The sequence below is a fragment of the Pelodiscus sinensis genome, chromosome 1, assembly GCF_049634645.1.
Source record: "Pelodiscus sinensis isolate JC-2024 chromosome 1, ASM4963464v1, whole genome shotgun sequence".
Taxonomy (NCBI): Eukaryota; Metazoa; Chordata; order Testudines; family Trionychidae; genus Pelodiscus; species Pelodiscus sinensis.
Window position 1 is genome coordinate 182,325,654 of NC_134711.1, and position 26,729 is coordinate 182,352,382.

A 26,729-nucleotide genomic window follows, 5' to 3' on the forward strand; every position below is an offset into this window, starting at 1 on the left:
ATCTTGCGGAAAATAAAGCCTTTTCCAAAAGATCCCTTATCCCTCTATGAAATACGGGATAAGGGATCTTTTGGAAAAGGCTTTATTTTCCGCAAGATCAGCGTCTAGACTGGCGCTTTTTTCCGGCAAAGCTCCGTGCGGAAAAAAAGCAGCAGCCATTTTTATGCTAATGAAGCGGGCGAGATTCAAATCCCCGCTTCATTAGCAATTGCGATACATCTAATTTACATCCCTTTTACGAAAAAGGGATGTAGTCTAGACATAGCCTTATAGTGTTGATTACAACTTTCTCCAAAATTTTCAAGGAAATATCTACAATTATCTGAAGAGTGTTCAGTGCCAAGATAGAAGAGGATTTATTCATGGTGTTATGAGAATGTTTCAGTAGGAATAAAAGGATACAACAGAGTAAAGGAAAACTTGCACTGGCCTTCAGCAAATACTTCTTAACAGTGCGGTGCCCAACTCTTTCCCACAGAATGTGGTGGAAGATTCACTACTGGGGTTATTTAAAACTGAATTGGACAATCTTTCTCTGCCTCCTTTGAACACTTGTTTGTGATGCTGAAATCTAATGTGTGGGGGATCAACATTTCAAATATACAGTGTTTAAAATAAATAATTTGCTTTCTTATTCCTTCCATCAGTAATGTAAGGAACAGGCTGAGGGGTTGTATGGTCATACAGGTTAAGACTTGGAACCATCTCTGAACCACTACAGTATCTCTCAAACACTTTCCCTGATACTTTCTTACACAATATTTTGTCTGCTGGTGGGCAGTGGTCCCCTATTGGGTTATAGCTTATGACTCTTCGGCTATGTCTACACTGCCTCTTTTGCCGGCAGAGAGTATGCTAATTAAGTGCTCATTAGCAACTTCTCATGCTTCATTTGCATAATCTCTGCCCAAGGCTTTTTGCACAAGAGGTTTTTGCGCAAAAACAAACAGTGTAGATGGGTCCGTTTTGCGTAAAACAAAACTCTTTTGCACAAGATCTGTATACCTCCTTTTTTGAGGCATAAGGATATTGTGCACAAGGGGTTTTTGGCACAAAACGGACCTGTCTACACTGATTGTTTTTGCGCAAAAACCTCTTGTGCAAAAAGCATGGGAAGAGATTATGCAAATGAAGCACGAGAAGTTGCTAATGAGCACTTCGTTAGCATACTCTGCTGGCAGCGTAGACATAGCCTTCTAGCTGGCTCATTCAGGAAGTGGCAATAAAGAGAATATAAATGTTTGTTTTGGTATATTTCTTGGCATCACTAATCTCAGTGTAAGCACCTTTCCATCAGTAAAAATGTGTCGCCACACTAGAAGTTTGTATAGCTTTAAATGTACCTGTACTAAACACATAAAGATAAAGCAATACAAAAACTGTGTGTGGACCAGCTCTTAAATGGAGGGAACTGAGTCTAGCCCTTCCTTCAGTAGAGGGGAGGTTAATGCAGTAAAGATGTTATAGGAGGGTAGAGGGACTGTGAATAAGACCATTTGTGAAAAATAAACAGAAAGCTGAAATTGCACTTACTAAAGATTTTTTTCTATGAATGCTTCACTCCCTTACTCTGCCCTTAGAAATGATTTTTAGTTTTCAGTCATGTCATGCTGTTCTCTGTTTTAGTGCAGAATCAGAAGTGTTACTGCTATGGAAAAGGTCTCCAAATGAAGAGACTAGAAAAGAGTAAGATATAGTGTCATGACTATCTACCTATTGTATTCTTTTTTATATAAATTTTACACAGTCAGTTTTCTACATGTGGTATCTATGGAGCTATGAGAGACAAAACATGTAATCATTGTGATGCCCTGAAACACCTCTTCTCTTGGTTCTCAACATCTGTAAAGTCACTCAATAACTCAAACCTCTTGTGCATTAAAAGCAGAAGCATTTGTTTTTCTGGTAAGTGCAAGTTTTCCTCTAGCAAAACTATAAAGATACATCAGTATAAACCAATTTATACCAGGGACACTGACTTTTCTGCATGCCTAGTTGTACATTTCATCACTGAAATGTGAAACTAGGACAGTTTAATGTGTAACATATTACATGTTCATGAATATGGATGTTAGAAGATTCATAAGCCAGGGCTTTCATGTAAGGGTTGCTGTTAATGCAGCATTATTATATGGTATCAGTTCTCCGTTTTTGTTCCCCACATGTAACCTGAGAGCCTCATCCATCTCAGTATGACAGACAAAATTGTCAGTATTAAAAAGGCAAGTTATACTTTATCAGAAACAGCTGCATAGGATATGGTTCATTTGTGACCCAGGCATAAACGACGCTTTGCTGTATTTTAGACATAGCTGTTTTATGTTGTTCTTACAACTTAAAAGGGCTGTGTTTAGCTCAAGAGGACCTCTGTTTTGTAACAGTTGTCACACTGGCTTCCCCCATGACCAGTCATGTGTAGCAATCTGTTTGGTCAACACCGACTAGGGACCACACTTGCCTTAACAAGTTTTCCATCTGTCACAGTGATCACATATCACTCCTCATTCATTTGTGTAACAGCCCCTGAAAATTCCTTTCCTCTGACTTGATTATACTTTGTGGTCCAACTAGTTTTCTTGCTGAGTGACAGAGCGTATTCTAGCAATGTGAGCTTTACCTTATACAGTATATGGGGGAAAATCCTTCTTTGAAAAATATTCAATATTTGGAGAGTGATATTTGATGAACACTTTAAATTGCCAGGCAGATCATGTTGTTTCAGACATTCAAGTGTATATTTTCTCCTTGCTCTGCCTGAAACAGACTTTAAGGCTGGTTTTGACAGGCTTGAAAGGATTTCCTGTACAGTCTACACCGTCATTATGGGGCCATCATTTATCTTTGTCTTTGACCTTCCGCCTTCTCTACCTCCATCCATTTCTGCCTAATCCTAGTTTACTTGTATACAGTCTTAGGTACCTGACAGGAGAAAATTTGCTGCTATCACCAGAGAAACCCTTACTGACACCCCATTCGTTGGTTGACCAGAAGAGACTAAGAGGTCAATGGAAGCGGTTTATTTCTGTCTAAGACTGAGTGGCTCTCTTTCATGACTCTTGGAGTTCTACTTGTCCATGGAGAGTCACATCATTTTTCTCATATCCAGGTTTACAATATAGCCATGCAAAATACTGCTTTCCAGTTACCTGGGCCATACTCTAGCTACATGACACCAAAATGTTGCAACTCATTGCTCCTGCATTGGATTCTCATACTCCTGTATATTTGTCAGTCCACCAGAGTGGAGGTGAAACATACTTGTGACCATGTCTGCTTTTGCAGATTGCTGTTGGCCTGGCTTATCTCTGATTTTCTTTGAACTGAACAGCTAAGCTGTAGATAGGGAGAATAAAGAGTTGGCTAACTTGCTGTTGGTACTTTTAAAGAATGTCTGCAATTTCTTCAGAAATCTTAAGTTGAAAGATGCATAAAAACAAAAAGCACTAAGATTAATTAAGGACACCTTGTTGCTAGGGAAACTATGATGCTATGCAGAATGGCTGAAAAAATCCCCTAGAAAATGCTAGTAAAGGGATTTACAAAATATACCACTTTAAAGCTTACAGACACAAATAGTTAATAATGCTTTATGAACTGGGTGCTATGAAACCCAGAGTATTTAAGCACATGTCTGACTTCATGCACGAGTATTCTTATTGATTTCAGTGGGCCTACTTACCTTCTTAAAGTTAGGTGTATGTTTAAATACCTTACTGAATTGGGATCCTAGGGCAAGAAGTCTTACCTTGATACAGCAAAAGTCTGAATTCCATCTCTTGAGAGCACAGCAGTCACAGCTGGATATATGCTGTACAGATCTTGGCACGAAAGGGTTTTCTGTTTTGTTCAAACAATGGCAATGTTGGTCAATTTTAATAATGGATTTTCTTGAAAAATCCTTGAATCTGTAAATCTCTCTCTTAAGGCCTCGGAACCTGTCATCTGAAAGATGAAATTTAGCACTAAGTAACTAAAGACGCTACAGAGCCTGAACATTCTGCTAGAACAAATAACAGGCAGTAGAGCAGGAGTGGGCAAAACAGCCTCCGCAGGCTGGCTCAGCACACGGCAGTCCTGCTGCTCCCCTGCCCCCAGGACAGTCGAGACCTGCGGATGGGGGAGTGAGCGAAGTCTCGTCCCCAGCCAGGGGCACAAGGCACCAGAGGGAACCGATGGCTGTTTTAAAACAGCCGGTGATTCTCCCTAGGTGCCAGGGACGGAGGGCAAGACTTCATACCCACTCACGCTGATCCCCCACCCATGCCGATCTAAGTCTGTGGGTGGCAAGCACGAGAAGTCTCCTGGCCCTGGGCCTTCTGCCCAAGGCCCTTCCCCTTCCAGGGAATTTGAGAAATTTGAAGTTGGCCCCCATTTAAAAATTATTGCCCATCCTTGCAATAGAGGTCTAAGGTCTAGATCAGGGTTTCTGAAAGTGTTCGGTGAAGTCACTTTCAGAAACACATTAACTGGCCACCCCAGTTTGTTTATTTACTGGCACGAGGCACCAGAGGGACCCAGTGTGGGCTGGGACACCACTTCCCGCGGCTCCCTTTGGCTGTGTGGCAAGGTCCAAAGGGTGGGGGTGGGGGAGCACCCCGCGACTCCGCTCGTCCGAGCCTCTATCGCCCCTTTTGTCTCTGCCCTGCTGTCTCTGCCCTCGGGCCGGCGCCGCAACACCCTGGCTTGCCCTCAGCCAGGAGTTTGGAGGGCTCGCTGCCCGTGGCCCCACTCACGTGCCGTTGCCGGAATCGGGTCCTCTGGCGGGCTCGCCCTTCTTTGCTCCTTGGGCTGGGAAGGCGGGGTCGTCCGCCGGCTGCCTCCGTCCTCCGGTTCCCCAGGTAGGTCACCCCGGGGTCGGTCTGGGCTGCGGGGGTCTGGCGCTCCTTCCCCGGTCTGCCGACGTCACCCCCGGCGTTGCCTGCAGGTGCAGAGGGAATGCCGCCAGTCCCCTTTCCTTGCCGCCCGCCCCCTTTATGCGCCGGCATGTCCGAGACGTGCCGGTTCGCCCTTTGCCCCCCGGCCTCCTCCTCCCGGGTCCTAGCACCCACCATGGGCAGCGCGCCTGCCGCCGCGCGCGGCCCGGCCCCTGCCTCCCGGCTCGGCAGCGTCCCGTCCCGCCGAGCGCTTACCCCCGCGTCCCCCTCGGCTGTGCCGCCCGGCGCCTCGTTGAGGGCGCGGGCGTCAGTGCGGGGAGTGTCTTCCCCATCACAGGCTGCAAAGGATGAAACAGAGCCAATGAGATCCGCAAGGTGCTGCGGTGCCAGTAAATAAACCGGGGCGGCCAGTTAATGTGTTTCTGAAAGTGATTTCGCAGAACACTTTCAGAAACACTGGTCTAGAGGACCTACATTCAATCTCTGGTCCTGATAACTCATCTGGAGGTACCATGCTACATTTGTATCAGCCCATAACTGCAGTCAATGAAGTTTCTTCTCTCATTTTATATTAATTACTTAGGGCCAAATCCTAGAGTTGTTAATTGGCCCTTATTAAGGCATACTTCCTCTTAATTCAGTGGGATTCCTGCTTCAATAAAGGACAGCAGGATATGACTTTTATTTGTACTTTGTGTGGAATAAAGGGGAGGTTCTTTCAAAATTATCTTTAAATTGTTAGGTCTGTGTGCACTTTTACTCAAGTGTTGAGGGAGATTCCCAACCATATCATCTCAGACCCTCTCCGCTACACCCTGACCTCAGCCTCATGGCCAATCCCTCCAAAGATAATGGTGTTTTACAGCCAGTAGGGTTTGCTTCCACTGTTGTGCATTACACCTTCCTGTATGACAACCAAATCTGGTTTTCCCATTGTCTAGTGGCACGTTTTACTGATCAGCCATTGGAATATTTTCATAGAACACTAGATCTGGGAAGGGACTAGGGATGTAATAGTGCAGTCGAATAACCGATTATCCTATAGGCAAAAGCTTATCGGTTAATTCTATAGACTACAAGCATTCTCCCTGCCCCTCCCCCCCGAAAAAGGGCTGCTGCCACCCTGCACTGCTGCCTCTGTATCAGAGGCAGCAGCACAGGACAACAGGCAGCCAGTCCAAGCGGGGAGCTGGTTTTTAAACTGGCTCTTCTCGCGGACCAGCTCACGCCTGGCACCTCACATGGAGTGGCAGGGGACTCCTTGGGAGTGAGGATGGAGTGCACTGGCTGCTGTCCCCGGGTACTATAGAATAGTTGAATAACCAATAAGAATTCATAAGGTTACTTGACTATTCAGTTAACCGATCTTTAACATCTCTAGAAGGGACCCCTCAAGAGATCAGTGAGACTAGTTCCCTGCCCTTACAGCAGGACCAAGCTCCATCTAGCTTGTCTATCCAACCCATTCTTAAATATCTCCAGTGATGGAGAGGCCACAATCTTCCTAGGCAATTTATTCCAATGTTCAACCACTCTGATAGTCAGGATGTTTTTCCCCTAATGTCCAACCAAAACTTTCCCTGCTGCAATTTAAGCCCATTGTATCTTCTCCTAATGCCAAATGCTGGGCTTGAGCTAGGGACCTTTAGATCTTCAGTTGGGAACACTGCTAACTGAGCTACTTAGGCTTCTGCCAAACTTTATGAGGTTCTACTTGTCTAGGTAGAATAAAAGTGTCTCTTAAGTGGAGCGATTCTTTGAGGTTTGTCATGGAAGGGTATATGGAGGAATTAGCATTTTAAATGTAAAAACATCTCAGGTAAAGCTGTTACTGCTAAAAATAGTACTGCCTTCCAGCAATTTTGTATGTATTTGAAGATCAACTCTGCAGTGCGCTTGTCTTTCTTTTTTTAATATTTTTTTTGTTAGCATCCTACTTTGTGATGGGATCCAACATTTGGTTTCCCAGCATCAGGAGATTTCAAAGATACCATGACTTGAATTACTTATTGAAACAGGGCTGAGGTTTAGTCATAGAGAATACAGATTTACTAATAGCAAGTTTCTAGCATTATGGGTTGTTTATGTAAGAACTGGCCTAAAGAAAAATCTGTCTGTCTAAGACTGAGCCCCTTGCCTATCAAAGCTATATTGATTTCATGTTAGAATAGAACAGTAAGGAAAATACCTAATTAGCTCTGTATGTTAGTAGTGGCCCAGAAAATACTTGTCTTTAGTAACAGAAGCACCACTTTTTGACTCACACATTTCTCCATTCACTCTTTGATTCAAAAGGAAAGGAGCAAACAATAGCCAGATATGACAGCAGCGGGTGCACCCAGAAAAAAAGGGAGAGGGAGTGGTTTCCTGGCATTCATCCGGTGAGCACATAGAAGTTCCTCCTCTCAAAGCTATGTCATAGCTCAGCTGCTGGGTTTTGGGTTAGTATCAAAGGACAGCACCTGCTTTGGGCAGCATGTTTCCCTCACAACCTGGTAAATTCTGTGTCGGGATTTCACTTAGGAATCAGCAGGACTGACCTAGGATAAGCCTCTTTTGTTCGGCTCTATACTGGCCCACGATAAGATGCTCTGATATAGGGCCAAAGCATTTTTAGCAGTGGAGCACTGGAATACAAGCGTAGAGGAGATTAGAGGAAGGCTGATTGCATTTAGATCTGAAAGCAAGACCTGTGTATAATAGGGACGTAATAGTGTAGCTGGTAAAACGATTAACTGATAATAATGCGACGAGTACGTGCACCTCTCTTTTCCCTTCTTCTGAATTTAAAGTGTTTTTGGAGCGGGCGGGCAGGCACTCTGGCTTGGTCCCAGCTTGCTCCCAGTCTGGCAGCTACCTCTGTTGTAGCTCTGCATACAAAAGATTCTCACTTTAAAGGATTTAAATGCAGAGTTGCAGTGAGGGTAGCTGCCAGGACTTGGCATGAGCTGGGACTGAGCCAGTGTGCCTGCCTGCTGGCTCTCAAAGTGCTTCTAGTGCAGAGCCGCAGTGGGGGTAGTTGCCAGGACCCAGCACAAGCCAGGACTGAATGCTTGCAATGCTAACCCTAATCGATTAATCGTGTTACCAACAAAATATTTGTTGACTACATGATTAATGAATTACACGCTTCTTAACATCCCTAGTCTGTAGGATAAGGCGTTCCGCAGGAATTGCATTTTTCTCAGGAGCATCTCACACTTGGGGAGACTTAGTCGGGAGGAAGGAGAAGGCAGAAAAAAAAGGAAAGCTGCTTCTTCTCCCCAGACACATACACTGGACACAAAAGAAGCAGTGAGAGCACTTCCATTTCAGACATATTCAGTGCTATCTTTGCTGCAACCGTTGTATGGCGTTTAGATATGGCCAAAGAGGAGCATTTCTCACAAGGAACTTTTTGGCCACCTTTGTCCCTAACATAACTTCCTTGACTTTAAATAGGACCAGTTAGGCTAGGGATTAATTTGGCCCCTTCCTCTCCCACTACACAGAACTCTCGGTATACAGTCACCACAATGCTCTAATGCAACAATCCAGACAAGCAGAATTTGCTCTCGTGATGTGTCACAGCACAGCACAAACTTCAGGAAAGCAATTGACTCAATGTAATTCTGCGAAATTGAAACCCAAATATGGCCTGTTACTCATCTGTGTATCTCAAAACACACACATAATCTAAATCATTTGTTTATTTACCTGGCAGAGATTTAACCATAAGTGAAACGTGGGATGTCAAGAACTACTGTTTATACCAATTCACTTCAAACTCTTGCTTTGTTATTTGTTATGATTTCTACTGTAGTACAGGCTAAGGACTCTGAGCAGGCTCCATTGTGCCTGGCACCATGCAAACAACACATAGACAGTTCTGTCTCAGAGAGCTCCCAGTCTAAGGTTTGGAAGAGAAAATAAAATTAAATTAAAAGACTTGCCATGAGTAAAGTTTAAAACCTCAGATTTGTTTTGATATTTAGCTAATATCTGTGGGAAATGCCTTTTTGTTTATAGGTAAACGAGGTTTGCAGCCCAGTGGGAAGTGATGTACGGTGAGTATACAGGGCTACATTCGACTCACTTATACTCTAGTAAAAACAGAGTAACCCCATTGTAGGGAATGGAATTATTCCAAATTCTCCCCAGTTTAACTGAGCTCATGGTTTGGTCCTTACATTTTATTTTTAAAGGTGCAACATAAGGATGTGTATGTTTGGGGGAGAGGAACGTTTATACTCACTCTATAAAGATCAAAATCAAACTTCATAGGATGGGATCCTTGGACAGTCCCTGCCCAGATGGGGCATCTTTCAGGAAAGAAAGGAAAGACACAGGAAGGAGAGCAACACAGGAAAAAGTAATAGAATGAAAAGGAGCAATAAAAACATGGACTGGGCTAGATTGAATGAGAGACAGAAGAGCTAGGAAAAACTTGTATAGGAAAATACCCAGATGATGCCAGGGTAGGTGTATATTTTGGACTGTTGTTTGTTTCTTTTTTAAGTGTGTGGAAGCTTATTTAAACAGAAAGATTTCTGAATAACCCATAGGGTCATTTCTTTTCTTGCTTTTTTCTTCCCTCAATTGCTGGCTTCGTTTCTGCTGATCACTGTTTGCAGTATCTGTTCAGTGCCTCCTCATTTCTTTCCATCTCTCTCTTTTCTGGTGGTGGTGTTTGAGAAGTGTCACTTCAGTGAATGCTGATTAGACTTTGTTGCCCTTTGGCCAGGCCTGCCCCGTCATGGAAATAGGTGAGAGCGGGAGGCAGTGTGTAATCATTGCTGCTGATGCAAGATCTTGTTTCCAGGATGACGACTGCATACAGTGTCAGATTTTCTTTTGGACAACTTCCCCAGACTGATGGTAAAGGTTTGCCTTCTCTGCCCCCTTTTAGATGGCACTAGCCTGCACTGGATTCCAGATCTTAAATGTGTATCCTCCAAATGACTGTTTGAGCAGCACCACTCTTGCCCCAAAATATCATATTGCTGCTTAATAAATTTGTTCTATGCCCACATTTTGTACACCGTGTCCAGATTAGGAATGTTAAAAAGCAGTTCATGAGGTAACCATGTAATCACTGAAAATCACAGCAGTTACACGGCAACACAAATAATTAGGGGTATAAAACTGCGGCCATGTGAGGAGAGGCTAATAAGCCTGGGATTTTCAGCTTGGAAAAGAGATGACTAAAGGGGGATATGATAGAGGTGTATGAAATCATGACTGTTGTGAAGAAAGTAAATAAGGAAATGTTATTTACTCCTTCCCATAATACAAAGGAGTAAGGGAAGTCAGAGAAAGAGTGCTCTACCTCGGACTTCCTGTTGTGTAGACAGCATCAAAAGCTGAAATAAGCTGTTTCGACTTAGGCTATGCTATTGACATAGCTGAAGTGCGTAGCTTATTTCAGCTTTAGCCCTGCTATGTAGATGTGCCCTAACAGAGCCCACAGCACAGGGGGCAGTAGCCAGCTTCCTGGGAACAGGGTGGCAGACGGGATTCGGTACACGCCAACTCCTGGCACAGCCAGCTCCCTGGGAGCAGAGGCAACAGCCAGGGCGTGCTGGGAGTCAGCTCCCAGCTGCCAGCCCCACTCCTGGGGAGCTGGCTGCTCTGCAGGCGCTGAAGTATAAGCTCTTTATATAAGAACCTGCAGTGCAGGGTGACAGCCGTCTCCTTGAAGCTGGTGTGTGCCAGGAGTTGGCATGTACCAGCTCCCGTCTGCCACCCTGCTCCCAGGAATCTAGCTACTGCCCCACCAATCTCCCCCGGTCAGCCCCATTCCCCCGATGACCCCTCCGACCAGCCCCGCTGCCCCCTCCAGCCCTGCTTCCAGCAGCTGGTTCTCCCGTCCTCCTCCTCCTGATCTCCCCCGGCCAGCCCCTCCGCCCCCTGGCCAGCCCTGGTTCCGCCGCCTGCCCTCCCCGATCTCCGCGGGACAGCCCCCCTACCTCTAACCCTGCTTCCGCTGGCCAGCCGCCCAGATCTCCGCGAGACAGCCCCTCTGCCCCCAACCCTGCTTCTGCCGGCCGCCTGCCTCCCCCCATCTCTGCAGGACAACCCTCCTGCCCCCAACTCTGCTTCCTGGAGGCCGGTCCCCTCCCCCCACCTCCTCCCAGCCCGCCCCGCTCTGCTCCCCTCCCGGCAGCCACGCTGAGGCCCGGTATTTTTTTCCCACGGCCCAGTAGCGGGCCGCAGCCCATAGTTTGGGAAACACTGCTTTATAGTGAGCTTGCATGGAGGCCTTATGCTGGGCCCAACCAAACCAAGGGGGAGAGAGAGCAAGAAAAATGGAAGCATCTAATACCCAAAGCGTCCTACATGTGGGGTTTGTAGGCATTTCTCTAGTGCCCTTTGGAATAGCTTGGAACTAGGAAAGAGTATGCGCTCAGTCCTCAGCCAAGAGAGAAAACAGTATCCTCTGGGCTGGGTGGTTAAGTTCTTCCTTGTTACTTAAACAAACCTGCCAGTCCCTTCCTTGTCTGCTTTACATCAGCCATGGCTGTTAGACTCTTACATCAGAGGCCAAAATGCAAGGGGGACAGTTAGTGTAGTTGGGATGGCATGGAGCTGATAGGACTTAAGTGTGAAGAAAGGTAGCCCAAATAGGGATGTTAAATGGTGTTTAATCATCTAATCGATTAGGCGATGGAATTTCCATCGCCTAGTCTATTAGTTGATAAGCGAGGAAAACTGCAGAGTCCAAGCGGGGTTAGCTCCTGGGGCCTTTTACATGTATTAAGAGCTGCCAGGGTCTTAATACATTTAAAAGGCTAAAGTGCAGCCAGCGGAGACTGGGCATGAGCTGGGAATCAGCCATCCCGGCTCACGCCCAGTCCTGCTACACCTCTGCCTCCCCTGCCACACCATGGAGACAGTGCTGGGGGGAATAGGCTTTTAAGCCAGCTCCCCCAGTACCGGCTTCTGCTCCCCTCCTTTGTTGCCCTTCTCTGATAGAGGCAGCAAAGGTGGGGAAGCGACTAGTTGAGTCATTAGTCAACTAGTTGCTTCCATCCCTAAGCCCATAATGAAGGGATGAGCTTCAGAACAACCCTATAGCTCTATGGGTATGTCTACACTACCACCCTAGTTCGAACTAGGGTGGTTAATGTAGGCAACTGAAGTTGCAAATGAAGCCCGGGATTTGAATTTCCCGGGCTTCATTTGCACCTTGCCGGGCGCCTCCATTTTTAAAGCCCCGCTAGTTCGGACTCCGTGCCTGCGGCTACACATGGCACGGAGTAGGTAGTTCAGATTAGGCTTCCTATTCCGAACTACCGTTACTCCTCGTGGAACAAGGTGTACCGGTAGTTCGGAATAGGAAGCCTAATCTGAACGATCTACTCCGTGCCACATGTAGCCGCGGGCACGGAGTCCAAACTAGCGGGGCTTTAAAAATGGAGGCGCCCGGCAAGATGCAAATGAAGCCCGGGAAATTCAAATCCTGGGCTTCATTTGCAACTTCGGTTGCCTACATTAACCACCCTAGTTCGAACTAGGGTGGTAGTGTAGACATACCCTATTTGACTAAGTGGTGGGCAGTCATACCAAAGGTGTGATCCAGCACCTGCTGAAATCAGAAGCAAAGTTCTTCCTATTGACTTGAATGGTGCAGGAGGATCAGGCCCCAAATTCTTAGATGAAAGTGAAAGGATATAGCCAAGTTGCTATCTGGGAGTCCCATGTTCTCATGGCTTTCCCTGCTTCCCCATAATAACTATAGTGAATGTAGGCAATATACATGTGCTCAGCAATGTGCCTTTATATTCAATGAATTAGGGATGACTTATTGGCATGGGTGAGAGATGATTCACAACACACCTGAGACAACAGATTTATGTTCCATGTGGTTAATACTTTACATCTCTCACTTATGAAAAATACAGCACCTTTTTTTTTTTCTTCTGCAGATGTTGTGCCCTGCTGGTATGATACAAACCAGCAAATAATCTTTCAGTATCCATGAATTTGTTTGTGCTTAACTGAATAACTCTAGTAGTTTATTGTTTGAATAGTTTACACTAGCCTCTGTGTTAATGCTTTTATATCATTAGGTAAGGAACATGCTGATTTCTTGGTGAATCACCACTGGCTTTTAAAAGTAGTTAAGATCTGATTTCCCTGTTATCTTACCTTACAATAAAATGATTGTTTTTAACGTGACATAGTCAGGAATGTAGCTTCCAGACATTTTTCTACAATTCAAAGCATTTATGTATCACAGCACAGAATAGTGTTTCTCAAAGTGATCCGGGGACCTACTCTGGGAAAGCTGCTACTGGGCTGCTCCAATTTGTTTACTTACCGGCTCCGCAGCCACAGAGGTCGTGGCTCCCATAGGCTGTGGTTTGCTGTTGGCAGCCAAGGGGAACCGCGGGAAGCATCATGACCTGGGCTGCTTCAAGAAATGAGCTTAGAGCTCTTCCTGAATAAGGCAGAATGTAACAAATTCCTATTTCTATTTTTTCTTCAAGATTAAAATACGCATTTATGTTATATCTATCATTATTATATGATGTGAAGGCCCCCATGGTTCTCACCACATATGTATTTTGGAGGAGGGGGCAGGAGAGAACATGTAGCTATAAAGCATTCCCTTTACAATCATTACAAACACCTCCCCATATACCTTACCACCACCCAGTCCTAATATGGAAGTAATGTGTGCTAAGTATTATTTTCTGGAGCTCCAGGAAGATACCATCTGCACAAGCAAATGAGAGAGCAATAGAAGGCATGTGCTGAATTGTTTGTAACACATTGTGACACTTTTTGGGGGTACCCAGAGTTGTGTGAGGCGCCTTCCTTTCACCTTGACCTTCACTTGATGAGGAAGCCTTGTTTGGACCTGCTGTGGATCATTTCCTCAGCTTCACTGGCCATGGTCAACACAAGCACTGAGAGTATGTCTACGCTTGCACCCTAGTTCGAACTAGAAATGCAAATGTAGGCATTTGAAATAGTCAATGAAGAGGGGATTTAAATATCCCACGCTTCATTAGCATGATCTCGCTGGCACGTTACTCCGATCAACAGCTGTTTTGAAAGTGAAAGTGCGTGCCGGGACACATTCATTTGAACCAAACCCTTTGGTTTGAACAAACGTTACTCCTCTATTTTTGAGGAGTAACATTAGTTCGAACCAAGGGGTTTGGTTTGCACTAACACCTCCCGGCACACACTTTCACTTTCGAAACAGCTGTTGATCGGAGTAGCGCGCTGGCGAGATCATGCTAATAAAGGGCGCGATAGTTAAATCCTCACTTCATTGACTATTTCAAATGCCTACATTTGTATCCCTGGTTCAAACTAGGGTGCAAGTGTAGACATACCCTGATTTCCAGGTCTCTGCAGGCCCTGCTGTCTTTTTGTAGCCCTGAGTTTTCTGAGCATCTCTCTGGAGTGTCCAGTCTCTGATTCCCCAGATATTCACAAGTGTTCATTTAAGTACAAATATGTAGCAAAGTTGTTTCTATGCAAGCAGAACACAGCAGTTGACAAAGGGACCAATAGAACCCCAGACTGAAATTATAAGCCATATACTCACCCAAAGAAAGCTTTAATATATCTTAGGTATTTCTGGGCCATCTATCATCATAGTACCTGAAAGCCAAATACAGTAATTACGTTTGCATAGTTGCCCCTAGTGGACTTTAGTTTTCATCTTTTTCAGGTACAGCAAATATTTCTAGTTTTTGTTATTTCTAGCCATCTTATTGTTGTCATTTCTTGTCTTTGGTTAGTACAGACATGCCTTTGCATGTCTTTAAACTTTCTCTAACAATGATTAGACTTTGGCTTATCCATATCTCTTCCAGCAGTAGGCTTCATAAATGAATACTCTTGACTAAGCGTATGTTATTTTCAGCTCTTGAGAGCCCCACTTTGAGCATGGCAAGCTTGTTAGCTGCATCGTCTCAGAGGAATGCAGCCGTCTTGGTAGTTTGTGTACAGAGAGAGATTTCTGTGGAGGGCCCTAGCCTGTTGAGAGTATTTGTTCCAGGGCTTTAATTTGAAGCTGAGAACCATTGGAAGATATGTTCTTGGCACTGTTTCCAGGCAGCAAAGTGATTGTATGTGATCTATATAAATTATAGTTTACTTGTTGCCTTAATCATCAGTCCCAACTACTAGGAGTTATATAATAGTTTACTTGCCAGACAGCAGAAAGTATGAATTACTGTGGCTAAAAATCATCCAGGAGGGAGGATGGAGATAGTTGCCTGCTAAGCTGAGGGTAGAAGGAAGGTTATTTTCACTATCATCACTCTCTGGATTAATTCTGGTTCAGTAAAACTCAAATACTTATCCTGCATTGATTATTTCTGCTCTTAATAGGGATAGATAAGGCAAGGGTAATGCACATAGAGTTGCTTGCAGTTCAGATACAGGCACACAATAATGCTGTTTGTGGAGAGCAGCTGCGTAAGTAGGCCACATTCCACACGCTTGCCTGAATTTGGACCTGTGTAGACAGGAACTTTTCAAATAAAACTACATAAAAAATGAGTTGTCATGGAATGACAGCAAGCTTTCTTTTTCCTGTTTCTGAAAAATGAACAAGTGTCGCCTCAGTAATGGTTAGTGAGCTACTTAATTTCAGGGCATGAGTTAAAAGGGCTCCTGCTATTGCAGAGGAAGTGTAGCACACAAGGGAAGGACTGAGCATAGCCATTTGTTGTTCAGCTGACATATCTTGTTTAATCATTGGCTGCTGTGCTGATGACCTGGAAATCTACAGCACCATGCCTAAATGTGAAAACTTCAGAAGTAAATAAATATCTAAACACGAGGCAACTATAGGCAACTGTGTTTTTACTACAAGCTGTTTAATGAACCTGACAACAAAATCAATACAACCAGTGCCTATCAATGTATAAAACAATGGCATCATAGACTGAGTCTAGTGCTTTTGTTCACAGAAGACACATGTAGTTATTTGTTGTGAAAGTAATTGAAGGAGTGTTTTAGGTGTATATTTTTAAAGAGAACGTTAAGGTTAATCAGAAGCTGGAAGCGGTGCTCATTTTCATTTTTTTAAATTTTTTGTGTAGTATCTAGCTAGCCACTTTTCTCTCTTTTGGTTAACTTTTAAGAAACTTGTGCTGGGATTTTGACATCTCAAAACATAAGCTCAATGCCGTAAGCATGTCAAGGTCAAGTATAAAGGTCACATTCATGGTTGCAAGTAAATATCATCAAAAACTTAGTAAATACACAAAAAGAAGACTGAGTACAGCATATTCAGACTAAGCATTCAGGTTTGCTTAACGTAAGTGTTTTCTCCCCTTTGATATTCACATCTTTGCAACAACTTTTGTCTGTCGTTCTATAAAAGGTGCTGGGAAATCAATTAGGTTTCAGTGGAAAACACCAACAGCTATTTATTTCTCTGGGGGGCTGTTGTATCCCAAACAGTTTATCAGTTAGTACTTATATCCCTTGATTTATTTTGAGGTTATTTGTGCAAGGTCAGAGCTAATAAATCATTGGTGTGTATGATGTCAACCATGCCTCCTTTGTTTCTTATCAGGTGGCAGTGAAAGTAATTGACAAGAAGAGAGCCAAGAAGGATACCTATGTCACCAAGAATCTGAGACGGGAGGGGCAAATCCAGCAAATGATCCGACATCCCAACATAGCTCAGCTGCTGGATATATTGGAAACGGAAAACAGCTACTATCTTGTCATGGAGCTGTGCCCTGGGGGCAATCTGATGCACAAGATCTATGAGAAAAAAAGACTAGAAGAGTATGAAGCACGTAAATATATCAGGCAGTTGATTCTAGCAGTGGAGCATCTTCATCGGGCTGGGGTGGTCCACAGGTAAAGTACAAAGAGCGGCCTCTGAGAATTTGCCTCCGAACCATTAAATTATGCTTATATTTTAATTTTTTTTTTTAAATCCTCAGTTCATATTTTGTGCCTAATCTTGATGCTCTTCTTACCTTAGACAATAATGAACATGTTCTCACTTGAGCCCCAGCAAAGTTCTTAAGTATGAGTGTGTAACTTAAGTTAGCAGTAGTCTCATTGATTTCACACACTGAAAGTTATGCATGTGCATTGCTGAAGCAGGGCCCTACTTCTGCTCTTTATATTTAGAGTTTTGCATCTTCAAAACCCTGTACAAACATAACTTGTCTTTCAGCCATTCCTGGAGGTAAGTAGGGACAGTCTCACTTCAAAGGGAAAAACTGCAACACAGAGAGGTCAACTGACTTCCCAAAAGTCTCACATTGAGCCGATTGTCGGAACTAACTTAGAACATGGTAGTTCCTGGTTCCTACTTCTCTGCTCTCTCTGTTAGATTTTGTTGCTCCCCAAAACTTCTACATGATTTCAAAAAACAGAACTTTGCACATCTCAGTTCATGTTATATGTCTTCTCAGGATAGATCCAGAATTGGCCTGGTAGGAACATCACAAGAATTGAGGTGTGCTAACAGAGTGCTGTTAGTGAGGAAGGATGATCTTGTTAAATATACACACATATGGGTTCAGTTCCTGGCTCTGCCTCAGATTTCCTGCATGACTATGGGCAAGTCACTTAGGCCCAAGTCCTCCAAGGTGCGGAGGCTCTTAAGATCTGAGCCCTAGTTTCTCTGGGTCTCAGTTATCTATCTGTCAAATGAAGGTTCCATATAATTTCTGTCTCCCACTTGTCTGTCCTGTCTCCTTGGGGCAGGAAGTGCCTTCTACTGTGTGTATATATGATATTTGGCACAATGGGGGCTGACTTCAGCTGGAGCTTCTAGCACTACTGTAATATAAATAAGTATGGGGAAAATTTCTTCTTCAACTGGGGTTCCATTGCAACAACTAGCTACATAGAATGTATTCACTCAAGTTGAAATAGAACCATGATATGGAGTATTGTTCTTGTCCATGTGAAAAATGCCACAAGTGTTCTGGGCCTTGATTTTTCTCTCTTTTTTTTTCTTCCTAAAAGCAAAGATAGGAATTCAGGCAACACAGTGTCCCTTAACACATTGAGGCCCATATTGTGCCCTTGAAGGGTAAAAATCTCATATGGGGGTGGGGGGTTGGGTAAGGAAAACTAAAAGGATTTCCCCAGTGTGGCTCCTGTGCCATCTTTTTCTGGGGGGGGGGGGGGGGGGGGGAAGGGAAGCGGTGTGTCTCTCCTGTCCTCATGTGCCCCTTTATTTCCCTCTCCTGCTCCAAAACCTGGCTGATATCAAGGATTCAAGGAAGGCCAAGATTATCCATGCAGAGGTCCCGTGGTGGCTGTGGTCTCATCTGCGCCCTCTCAGCTCCTCACTAGCACATCTTTAAGGGAGTCAAGCTGCTATGCACCATCGGGATGCAGTGCCCCAAGATATGATCTGGGGCATATTAATTTTTCCAGACATGTTTCATGGGGCTGGAAGGAGGCAGACTCTTCTGCACTGAGAATTCTCCACAGAGGCTTGGGGAAGTGGGAGAGCTGAAAGGAACCACCCAAATTCCTATCTACATGGAGAAGCTGAGCTCCAGGCATGGATGCACAGATATGAAAGGGCCCAATCTGTGCCATGACATGAGTCTAGTATTTACCTAGAAGAAAAGGTGCCACTCACTGCATTAGTACAGGTTGAACCTCTCTAGTCCAGCACCCTCAGGACTTGACCAGTTCCGACCGAGAGAATTTTCCGGACTACAGGAAGACACTATTATCTAGCAGCATTACCAACACTTCCACTGCTTACTGGGCTGTTAGAGGATATTTAGGGGTAAATTAGCATTAAATAACAGCACAGAACAGAACACTGAGAGCTAGGAATGGTGACTGTGAACAAACTTTATGGGACTGTGGAAAACTTAGCCACAACTATGAGAAGTGGACATCCGGCTAACTGAAACCATTCCGGACGACAGATATTTCCAGACCAGAGCGTTCTGGACTGGAGAGGTTCAATCTGTAGTACCACTTTAATGCCCATAGCTGTTACTTGGAATTTTCCTGTCCAAGTAGTGACTAAGTCCAAACCTACTTACAGTTTGACACGATCGTAGTCAATATAGTTGTAAGTATTTTCTATTGAGTCTTAACCATTCAATATCTTATCTTTCGTTATGAATGTGGTATATGGAGTATCATAAAGAGACAAAAAATTCCCACTGGAAAGATAATTAGAATTTTTTGCATTAGATCTCTGTGTGCATAAGAGAGAAATGCTAATAGCTGCCTCTGGGGTTGTCCTTGAGCCTATTGAGTTTTGGGCTATAGAAGTGCTGAAAATAGACTGCTCAATCAGTAGCATTAAAAAGAAAGAAAGGAAGAAAGAGTCAGTGCAGAAGTCTGATTCATTCTCACCCTGAATGCAATGACAATATTCTCTTGTTGTTATTTTTAAAACTGTTTCAAAACTAGCAGCACTCACATCTCTTCTGTGATCTGTGGGTGTTCACATTCCCTGTTTGATAAAGAAAATACAGCCGCTTGGCTCTAATGTGGGCTGACATTGTCGGTGCTCCTTTCAGAACTGGTTCTTTTGATCATTCATCCTCTTGAATAGAGATGGGTATTTAAAAGAAAATGAGTAAATTATTGAATATGTTGTTTCAAAAAAATGCACCAAATTTATCAGCTAAACTATTGACTGAATGTGCTCACAAACAGTTTTCCCAGTTCTGTAAGCTAGGTGAAAAAAGTAGTTAAGTAGCATATTTGAAATATTATAATGAAACCAAGCTAAGCTATTTGATGGATATTATTTTCCCAGCTCCACTTATTATGGGTAAAGGCTCAGTATGGTGAGAAATCACTCTGATTTCAGAATGAGATATGTGGTCCTGAAATCAAAGGAAATGTATCTTTTAAGAGTATAGCGACTTGCCAACACTTTATAATTCAGAAACTCAAAGCAGCCTCGTTTATTTTAGAGGTCACTAAGTGGCGCTTGTATATGTATTGAAAGTGATGCACATTGCGCCAGACATATGCCTTGCTAGACCTTTCTGAGGTTACTACTCAACTATGAAGGATGTAATGGTAAACTTCTGAGTGCAGGGTCTATCTTTTCTCCTGTAGATGTGGCCAGCACTGAGAGTGCTGTAGCCACTGCTAGAATACAAGGTAAGATATATCCTAAATATAACTGTGTTGTAAAAAAATAAAAATAAAAATAGTGGATCGTCGTTGTGCTGAGACGAACTGGTTGGTTGTTAAAACTATGCAAGTAGCAAGCTCATAAATGACTCAGAGAGGAATCTTTTTCTTTCCCTCTGACAGAAGAAAACAAACCCAAATGGCAGTATATGGTGAACCTTTCTCTTTTCAGAGGGTGTTTACACAGGCCTTCATGCTGTCAAAAACCAGGATGAACATTAAGTCCTTTGGGAGCCTAAGGACAACAAAGAAAATGAAGTGAAAGCCTGGGTGCTTGCAACAGCATCCCACAGGAAATTCTCAACAACCCTTTTAAAGTAATTTTAACAAAATTCAATCCTATTCAGTGCAATTACTGTCAGAATGTCAAAGAAAGGAATTTAATAATGTATTGGAAGCAAAGATAGCATTCTGTAGCCCTGTTTTTCTGTCTTTTTACCTTCTGTTAGGGGTATGCAATTAAAAAAGATCAGAATTGTTGAAGGCGAGAAAAAATATATGGAGGGGAGTGGAGTTTCTATATTTTTCCATCTACTGCCCTCACCTTCCTTCCACCCCCACCCCCCAAAAAGCACTTTGAGAAAAGTGAAGGTAGTGGGGTAGGATTCAGACATTTTGGACATGGTAAGATTCATGCCTTGCTTGATATGTTAGCTTTGACAATTTTCATCCTATTAATTTTCAGTGCAAGTAGTCTGGTAGCTGGTGCAATATTTATGACAGATCTTTGCACTGGAGAAGAATGTCTCCTTTTGAAATGCAAAGCTGGTTTGTCTTTCTATTTCATAATCCATTTCAAAGTTGCCATTAGTCATTCTCTGTTGGAGCCCAATGTCATTAACAAACTAAGCATTGCTTTAAGGATATCCATCCAAATTCCCCTTTCACTTACACTGATACTTCCAGGTTGACTCCAGTGTTGTTGGGTGAATATATATTATTTAATAACAAAAATGGGCTCTTTGGAATGTACTTTGTGCATTATAACTGACACAGAGCTATGCAATCTGCTGCTTATTTCACTGCTAGCTCTTCTTGTGCCTAGAAAGTGGCTGAGGTTTTGTGGATTAACGTTGGGTTGGCTCTTTTCTTATTTTGTGGTGGAGAATGTAAGGCAGGCTGCATTCACAATCACTACTCTTTTTGCAGCTGCTTGCTGATAACAAAACATTGACTTCCACCAAATACATTGACTCCCTCCTCCATCATAAAAAATAAAATACAAGATGGAAAGGAAGCCTGAGTTTTGGTATGTGACACCTGCAACGGTAGTGAATATTTATAAGCTTATTTTAAAATCTCCATAACAAAAGTATAGGGTTGTAGCTCCCAGTAGTGAAGGTTCTATGGAATAAGTTTTTCAAAAGTGGCCCCTAAAGTAATTCATCAAACAAAAAACGAGGGAAACATATTTTCAAAAACAGAGAATAACAACAGCATGGTCATAGTTTCACAGCTCAGGAAAATATAAATATGCTCTGTTTCTCTGTAGTACAGTAATAGAGATCTGTGCTGAAAGTCTTACCATTCCTAGACCTTAGTAACTAGAAATACTGCCGGCACCAAACATGACTCATCCCATTCATAATCAGGAGATTTAAAGAGAGAATGTTGTGGTATTGTTGTTGTTGTTTTTAAACTTATAGTCTCCTGGTTTCTGAACCTTTAAGATGAACCCCATTCATGTTTTCAAGCTTTTCACTCATGAAGTGTAAAAACAAACAAACCAAACAAACTGATATTTTCCTGTAATCTTATGTCACCACTTCAGGAACCTGGACTTTTAAGGAACACACCAAAAGTGTGACAATCATGCCAGAATCTCAAGAGTCACAAAAATTGCAACACTGACCTAAGGCCTTAATCTTGCAAAAATTTATGCATGTGTTTAACATTACACTCACTGGGTAATTTCATTGATTTTAATCAGGGCCAGATTGGTTTCTGTGTCTGTACATAAGTTGTGTATGTACTATGTGGCTTGGCCATTCTACTTGGGCCAAGTAGATTAGATGTGTATTTCCATTTTTTTACGTTCTATAAAATGGGACAATGTGTTTTCTTACCATCTCTCTTACAAGCACAGCTACGCAATGTTCTCTGTTCTCTGAAATGAATTACCATGAACTTTCTCTGCTGAAGATACAATTTGGACACACACATTCACTCAAAATAAGTTCAGAACAGCCCAAGCAGAATTGACAGAGCAGAGCAACAGGAAAACAATACAGAAGCTTCAATGCAATAAAAGTATAATCCTGTTCCTGCAGGATGAGCCCAAGCCAGGCCTAAAACCAGCTGTGATCAAAATGAGATAAATAGCGTGACTTGGAGTGTGTCAACTCCTCCCCTCCCAAGGCACTGACCTATTCATTCACTAATATTCTATTCTGTAAGTGCTCTGTCTACTAGGAAAGGGCCCCACGCTGACTGTGTGGCTCTTTTCCTGAAAAATTTCCCATCATTACTAACACCACTGCAGCTCCTGCAGCATCAGAGGTCAAATGTCAGAGACTGCTTGGAGCCTTAAGCACCATGTTATCTAAGCTTGCTCAGAGCAGATCTGTGTGGCATAAAGGCTGGCTGGTGCCTTGTCTCTATTACTGCTAACACTGATGTAGCATAAAGCAATGGTGGGACATTTTTCAGCAAAATGATGGGCTGAAGACAAGGCCCCTCTGTGTCCTTCTGTTTCCTTTTGCAGTTTCTCAGAGACAGTTTATTTGATGGGAAATACATGCCCGACTAATTGGAGCCAAAGTTCATTTGTTGGTAGATAATAAGCTGGATGGTTGTAAAAGAGTCGTTTTGCTGTTGGTTTTGGATTCATCCCGAGGTTAAAAAAAGAAACATGCACTCACAGGGCCTGACCAGCATGTCCTTAGGTAAAATCTCACTCACTTCCATCCAGCATGCAACTGTCGAGTTCCTCCAGTTTCCTGGAGGTAGTTCTTACCATGAGGAGGGGGCAAGTCCTGCCATTACTTACATGGCTCTCGCCCCAATGAAGGCAATACGGCAGTATCTCTGAGGGGAGCAGTAGCCAGCTTCTTATTTTGTCTCTTAGTATAATTGTAGTAGAGATTTTCAGTGCCTAGATATACGTTAATTGGTGCCAGTGGTGAAGGTTCTATCTTTTTAAGGGCATGTCTCCATTGGGGAGTTATTTCAAAATAACTCCCCTTATTTCAAAATAACAATGTGTGGTCCACACTACCAAGCCTGTTATTTTGAAATAACTCCTGCTTGTTTTGAAGAGGAATAAGCTTATTTTGAAATAACCTTGGGCTACGTCTACACTGCAGGCTTCTTGTGCAAGAACAGCTGTTCTTACGCAAAAACTTGCGGAGCGTCTACACTGCACGTGTGTTCTTGCGCAAGTAAATTTACATTAAAGCATTGGAACAGAGGACTTCTTGTGCAAGCGTTATTCCTCTCCCTACAAGGAATAAGCCCTCTCGTGCAAGAGCTCTTGTGCAAGAAGGCAGTGTGGACGGGCAACAGGGGTTTCTTGCGCAAGAAGCCCCTATGGCTAAAATGGCCATCAGAGCTTTCTTGTGCAAGAGAGCATCCACACTGCCATGGACACTCTTGCGCAAAAGCACATGGCAGTGTAGCTGCACTTTTGCTCAAGAACTCTTGCGCAAAATGGTTCTTGCACAAAAAGCCTGCAGTGTAGACGTAGCCTTGTAGTGTAGACATAGCCTCAATCCTAATGTGGCTGTGAAGCAAGCAGTGGAAATTATACAGCCTCAAATTTGGTTTCTGTTGTATAATATTTACCACATTCACATACCGAGCAAAAGGAACAGAGCAGAAATATTTGATTCAAGGCAGTCAGACTAGGAGATCTAATGGTCCCTCCACTCCTAAAATCTATGACTAAAGGATCTGCTTAAGTGCAAGGTGCTATATACCCAGAAGTATAAGATGGTCCTGTCCCCAAAAACACACTACAGTAAAACTCCATTAGTCCGGCATCCAATGCTCCGGCACCATCAGGAACCCGGAAGTGCTGGGGCAGCCAGACAGGCTTCCCCCATTCAGCTGCTGCTGAAACTGACCAGCAGCTGAATCGGGGAAGCCGGGAGCATAGCAGCTGGGGTGCTGCCGGGTTGGTCTCGTAGCGCTGTCCCTCGGGGCTGCGGGACCAACCCGGCAGCACCCCAGCTGCTCTGCCCCAGGGGTCCCCGATTCAGCCGCTGCTGAAACAGATCAGCGGCTGATTCCAGGAAGCCCGGGGCAGAGCTGCTCTGCCCCGGGCTTCCTGGAATCAGCCGCTGATCTGTTTCAGCAGCGGCTGACTTGGGGACCCCTGGGGCAGAGCAGCTGGGGTGCTGCCGGGTTGGTCCCACTACGGGACCAACCCAGCAGCACCCCAGCTGCTTTGCCCCAGGTGTCGGGATTCAGCCGCTGCTGAAACTGACCAGCCTGGGGCAAAGCAGCTGGGGTGCTGCGGGGTTGGTCTCATAGCGCCGCCTCTCGGTGCTGCGGGACCAACCCGGCAGCACCCCAGCTACTCTGCCCCAGGGGTCCCCAAGTCAGCCGCTGCTGAAACAGATCTGGGGCTGATTCCAGGAAGCCCCAGGCAGAGCAGATCTGCCCCAGGCTTCCTGGAATCAGCCGCTGATCTGTTTCAGCAGCGGCTGAATCGGGGACCCCTGGGGCAGAGCAGCTGGGTTCCTGCCGGGTTGGTCCCGCAGCGCCGTCCTTTGGCGCTGCGGGACCAACCCGGCAGCACTCCCAACTGCTCTGTCCCAGGCGTCCCCAAGAGCAGCTGGAGTGCTGCTGGGTTGGTGCCGTAGCACCGCCCCACAACGCTGCGGGACCAACCCGGCAGCACCCCAGCTGCTCTATTGCAGGCATCCCCGATTCAGCTGCTGATGAAACTGACCAGCAGCGGCTGAATCAGGGACGCCTGGGGCAGAGCCGGACTATCGTAAGGGGGGCTATGAGGGGTATGGGGTAGTGATATGCTTGTAATAATCTAAAATGGAATATTAAATTGAAAAAAATCCTTCTTGGGAACTACCCCTTTGAAATGTAATCTATAAGGACAAGAATCCGGACCTTACCCCCATTACTATCGCACCCTCTATTGACAGTATTTCTTTAAAGATTTGCTATATTGTTGTCATAAGACAGATGCCAGTGTGTGCATGCACCTACTCTATGCATATTGAACAGAATCAGTGTACACAGAGTGGGTTTACCCATTCACCCACTCACAGTTCCCTTCCATGAGATTAACAATGATTCTGAGGGTGTGGCTTGGTTTCTGCTTTTTTTATTTGTTACTGTTTTGATTCTTTATTTCAAAGAATGACTAAAAAGAACACTAGGCGGCTGCTCACTATCCCACTGCTCACTATGCTCGTCAATCCCCCCCCCCCCGGGCTGTTTTTGTGACCAGAGAGTCTGTTGACATCATTATGTCGCGCAGCAGGAAAAACTTTTGTATACAGAGAGAGAGAGAACACAGCTCACAGTTATAAAAGAAGCGCTAATCATTTCCACTATCAAAATGCTGAGTTGTTCTTCAGGTAAGGGCCGGTGTACACTAGAAAATTAGTTTGACCCAGCTTTGTCACTCAGGGATATGAAAAATCCATTCCCCTGAGCAATGTAGCTAAGCCGACCTAAATCCCTGTGCAGACAGTGGTAGATCAATGGAAGAATTCTTCAATTGACCTAGCTAGCTACTGCCTCTTGGAGAAGTGGATTACCTACACTGATGGCAGAACCCCTACGGTCGGTGTAGGCAGTGTCTACACTAGGGATGTAATAGTATTAAGCAGCTGGTTTTTAAACTGGCTCTACTCGTGGACCAGCTCCCTCATGGCATCCCACGCTGTTGCCTCTGATGCAGAGGCAGCAGCGTGAAGTGGCAGGGAGCTCATTGGGTGTGGGGCTGGACAGTCCTGGGTGTTGGCCCCACCCCTGGGGGCTATAGAATAGTCAAGTAATTGTTAAGAATTCATGAGGTTAATTGGCTATTCAATTAACCGATATTTAACATCTCTAGTCTACCCTTGAAATACTAGCATAGAACCATAGAGCTGGAAAAACATAGACCTCAGAAGGTCATTAAGTCCAGCCCCCTGCTCTAGGCAGGACCAATCCCAACTAAATCAACCGAGCCAGGGCTTTGTCAAGCTGAGACTTAAACACCGCTAGGGATGGACACTCCTAGCATTTCAGGTGAAGTCAAGCTCTAAGTATTCTGATCTAGTTTGCAGTGCTGCATTTTTAAAAACTTTCAGATTAAAAAATCAGTGGTATATAAAGACTACTAGATCAGTAACCACTTACTGGTAAATCTGTTGAGAAAGCAGACATGTGTAAACAGTATGGATTAACCAGGTCTGACTGCACTCTATGGTACAGCCTATTTTTAGTTACTTTATTTTTCTTTCTGTCTGACACTTTTATTCTATCTGTTTTTATTTTTCTTAACTTTTACATGTCTTTAGTTATATTTATTTTTAGTCTTTCTATTCTTTCACTCATTTATCTCATTATTCTAATTTATTTTGTGACTTTTTTATTCCTTCTGTGGGCGTTTTGCCTGCTTTTCACTGATTTTCAGCTTTCATCTAATCTTATCAATTCTCTTTTTTAAAAATCTTTGTCGCTAATACTTTGTCTTAATCTTAAACATCCTCTTAACTTCAACTTTTTTTCCTGGTGTTTTGCTCCTGTTAATTCCTATTGGTCACCATCTACCTGGCTATTGCGTATACGACA

General features: G+C 44.0%; 1 protein-coding gene across 1 annotated transcript in view; it reads left to right on the forward strand.

The window, feature by feature from the left end:
- The window catches only part of HUNK (hormonally up-regulated Neu-associated kinase), an 89,902-nt gene that overhangs the window by 21,632 nt on the left and 41,541 nt on the right, over window positions 1-26,729 (forward strand). Inside the window, exon 2 of the mRNA XM_075910712.1 lies at window positions 16,405-16,697. Coding sequence (XP_075766827.1) covers window positions 16,405-16,697 — 293 coding nt within the window. The remainder of the gene's footprint in view (window positions 1-16,404; window positions 16,698-26,729) is intronic.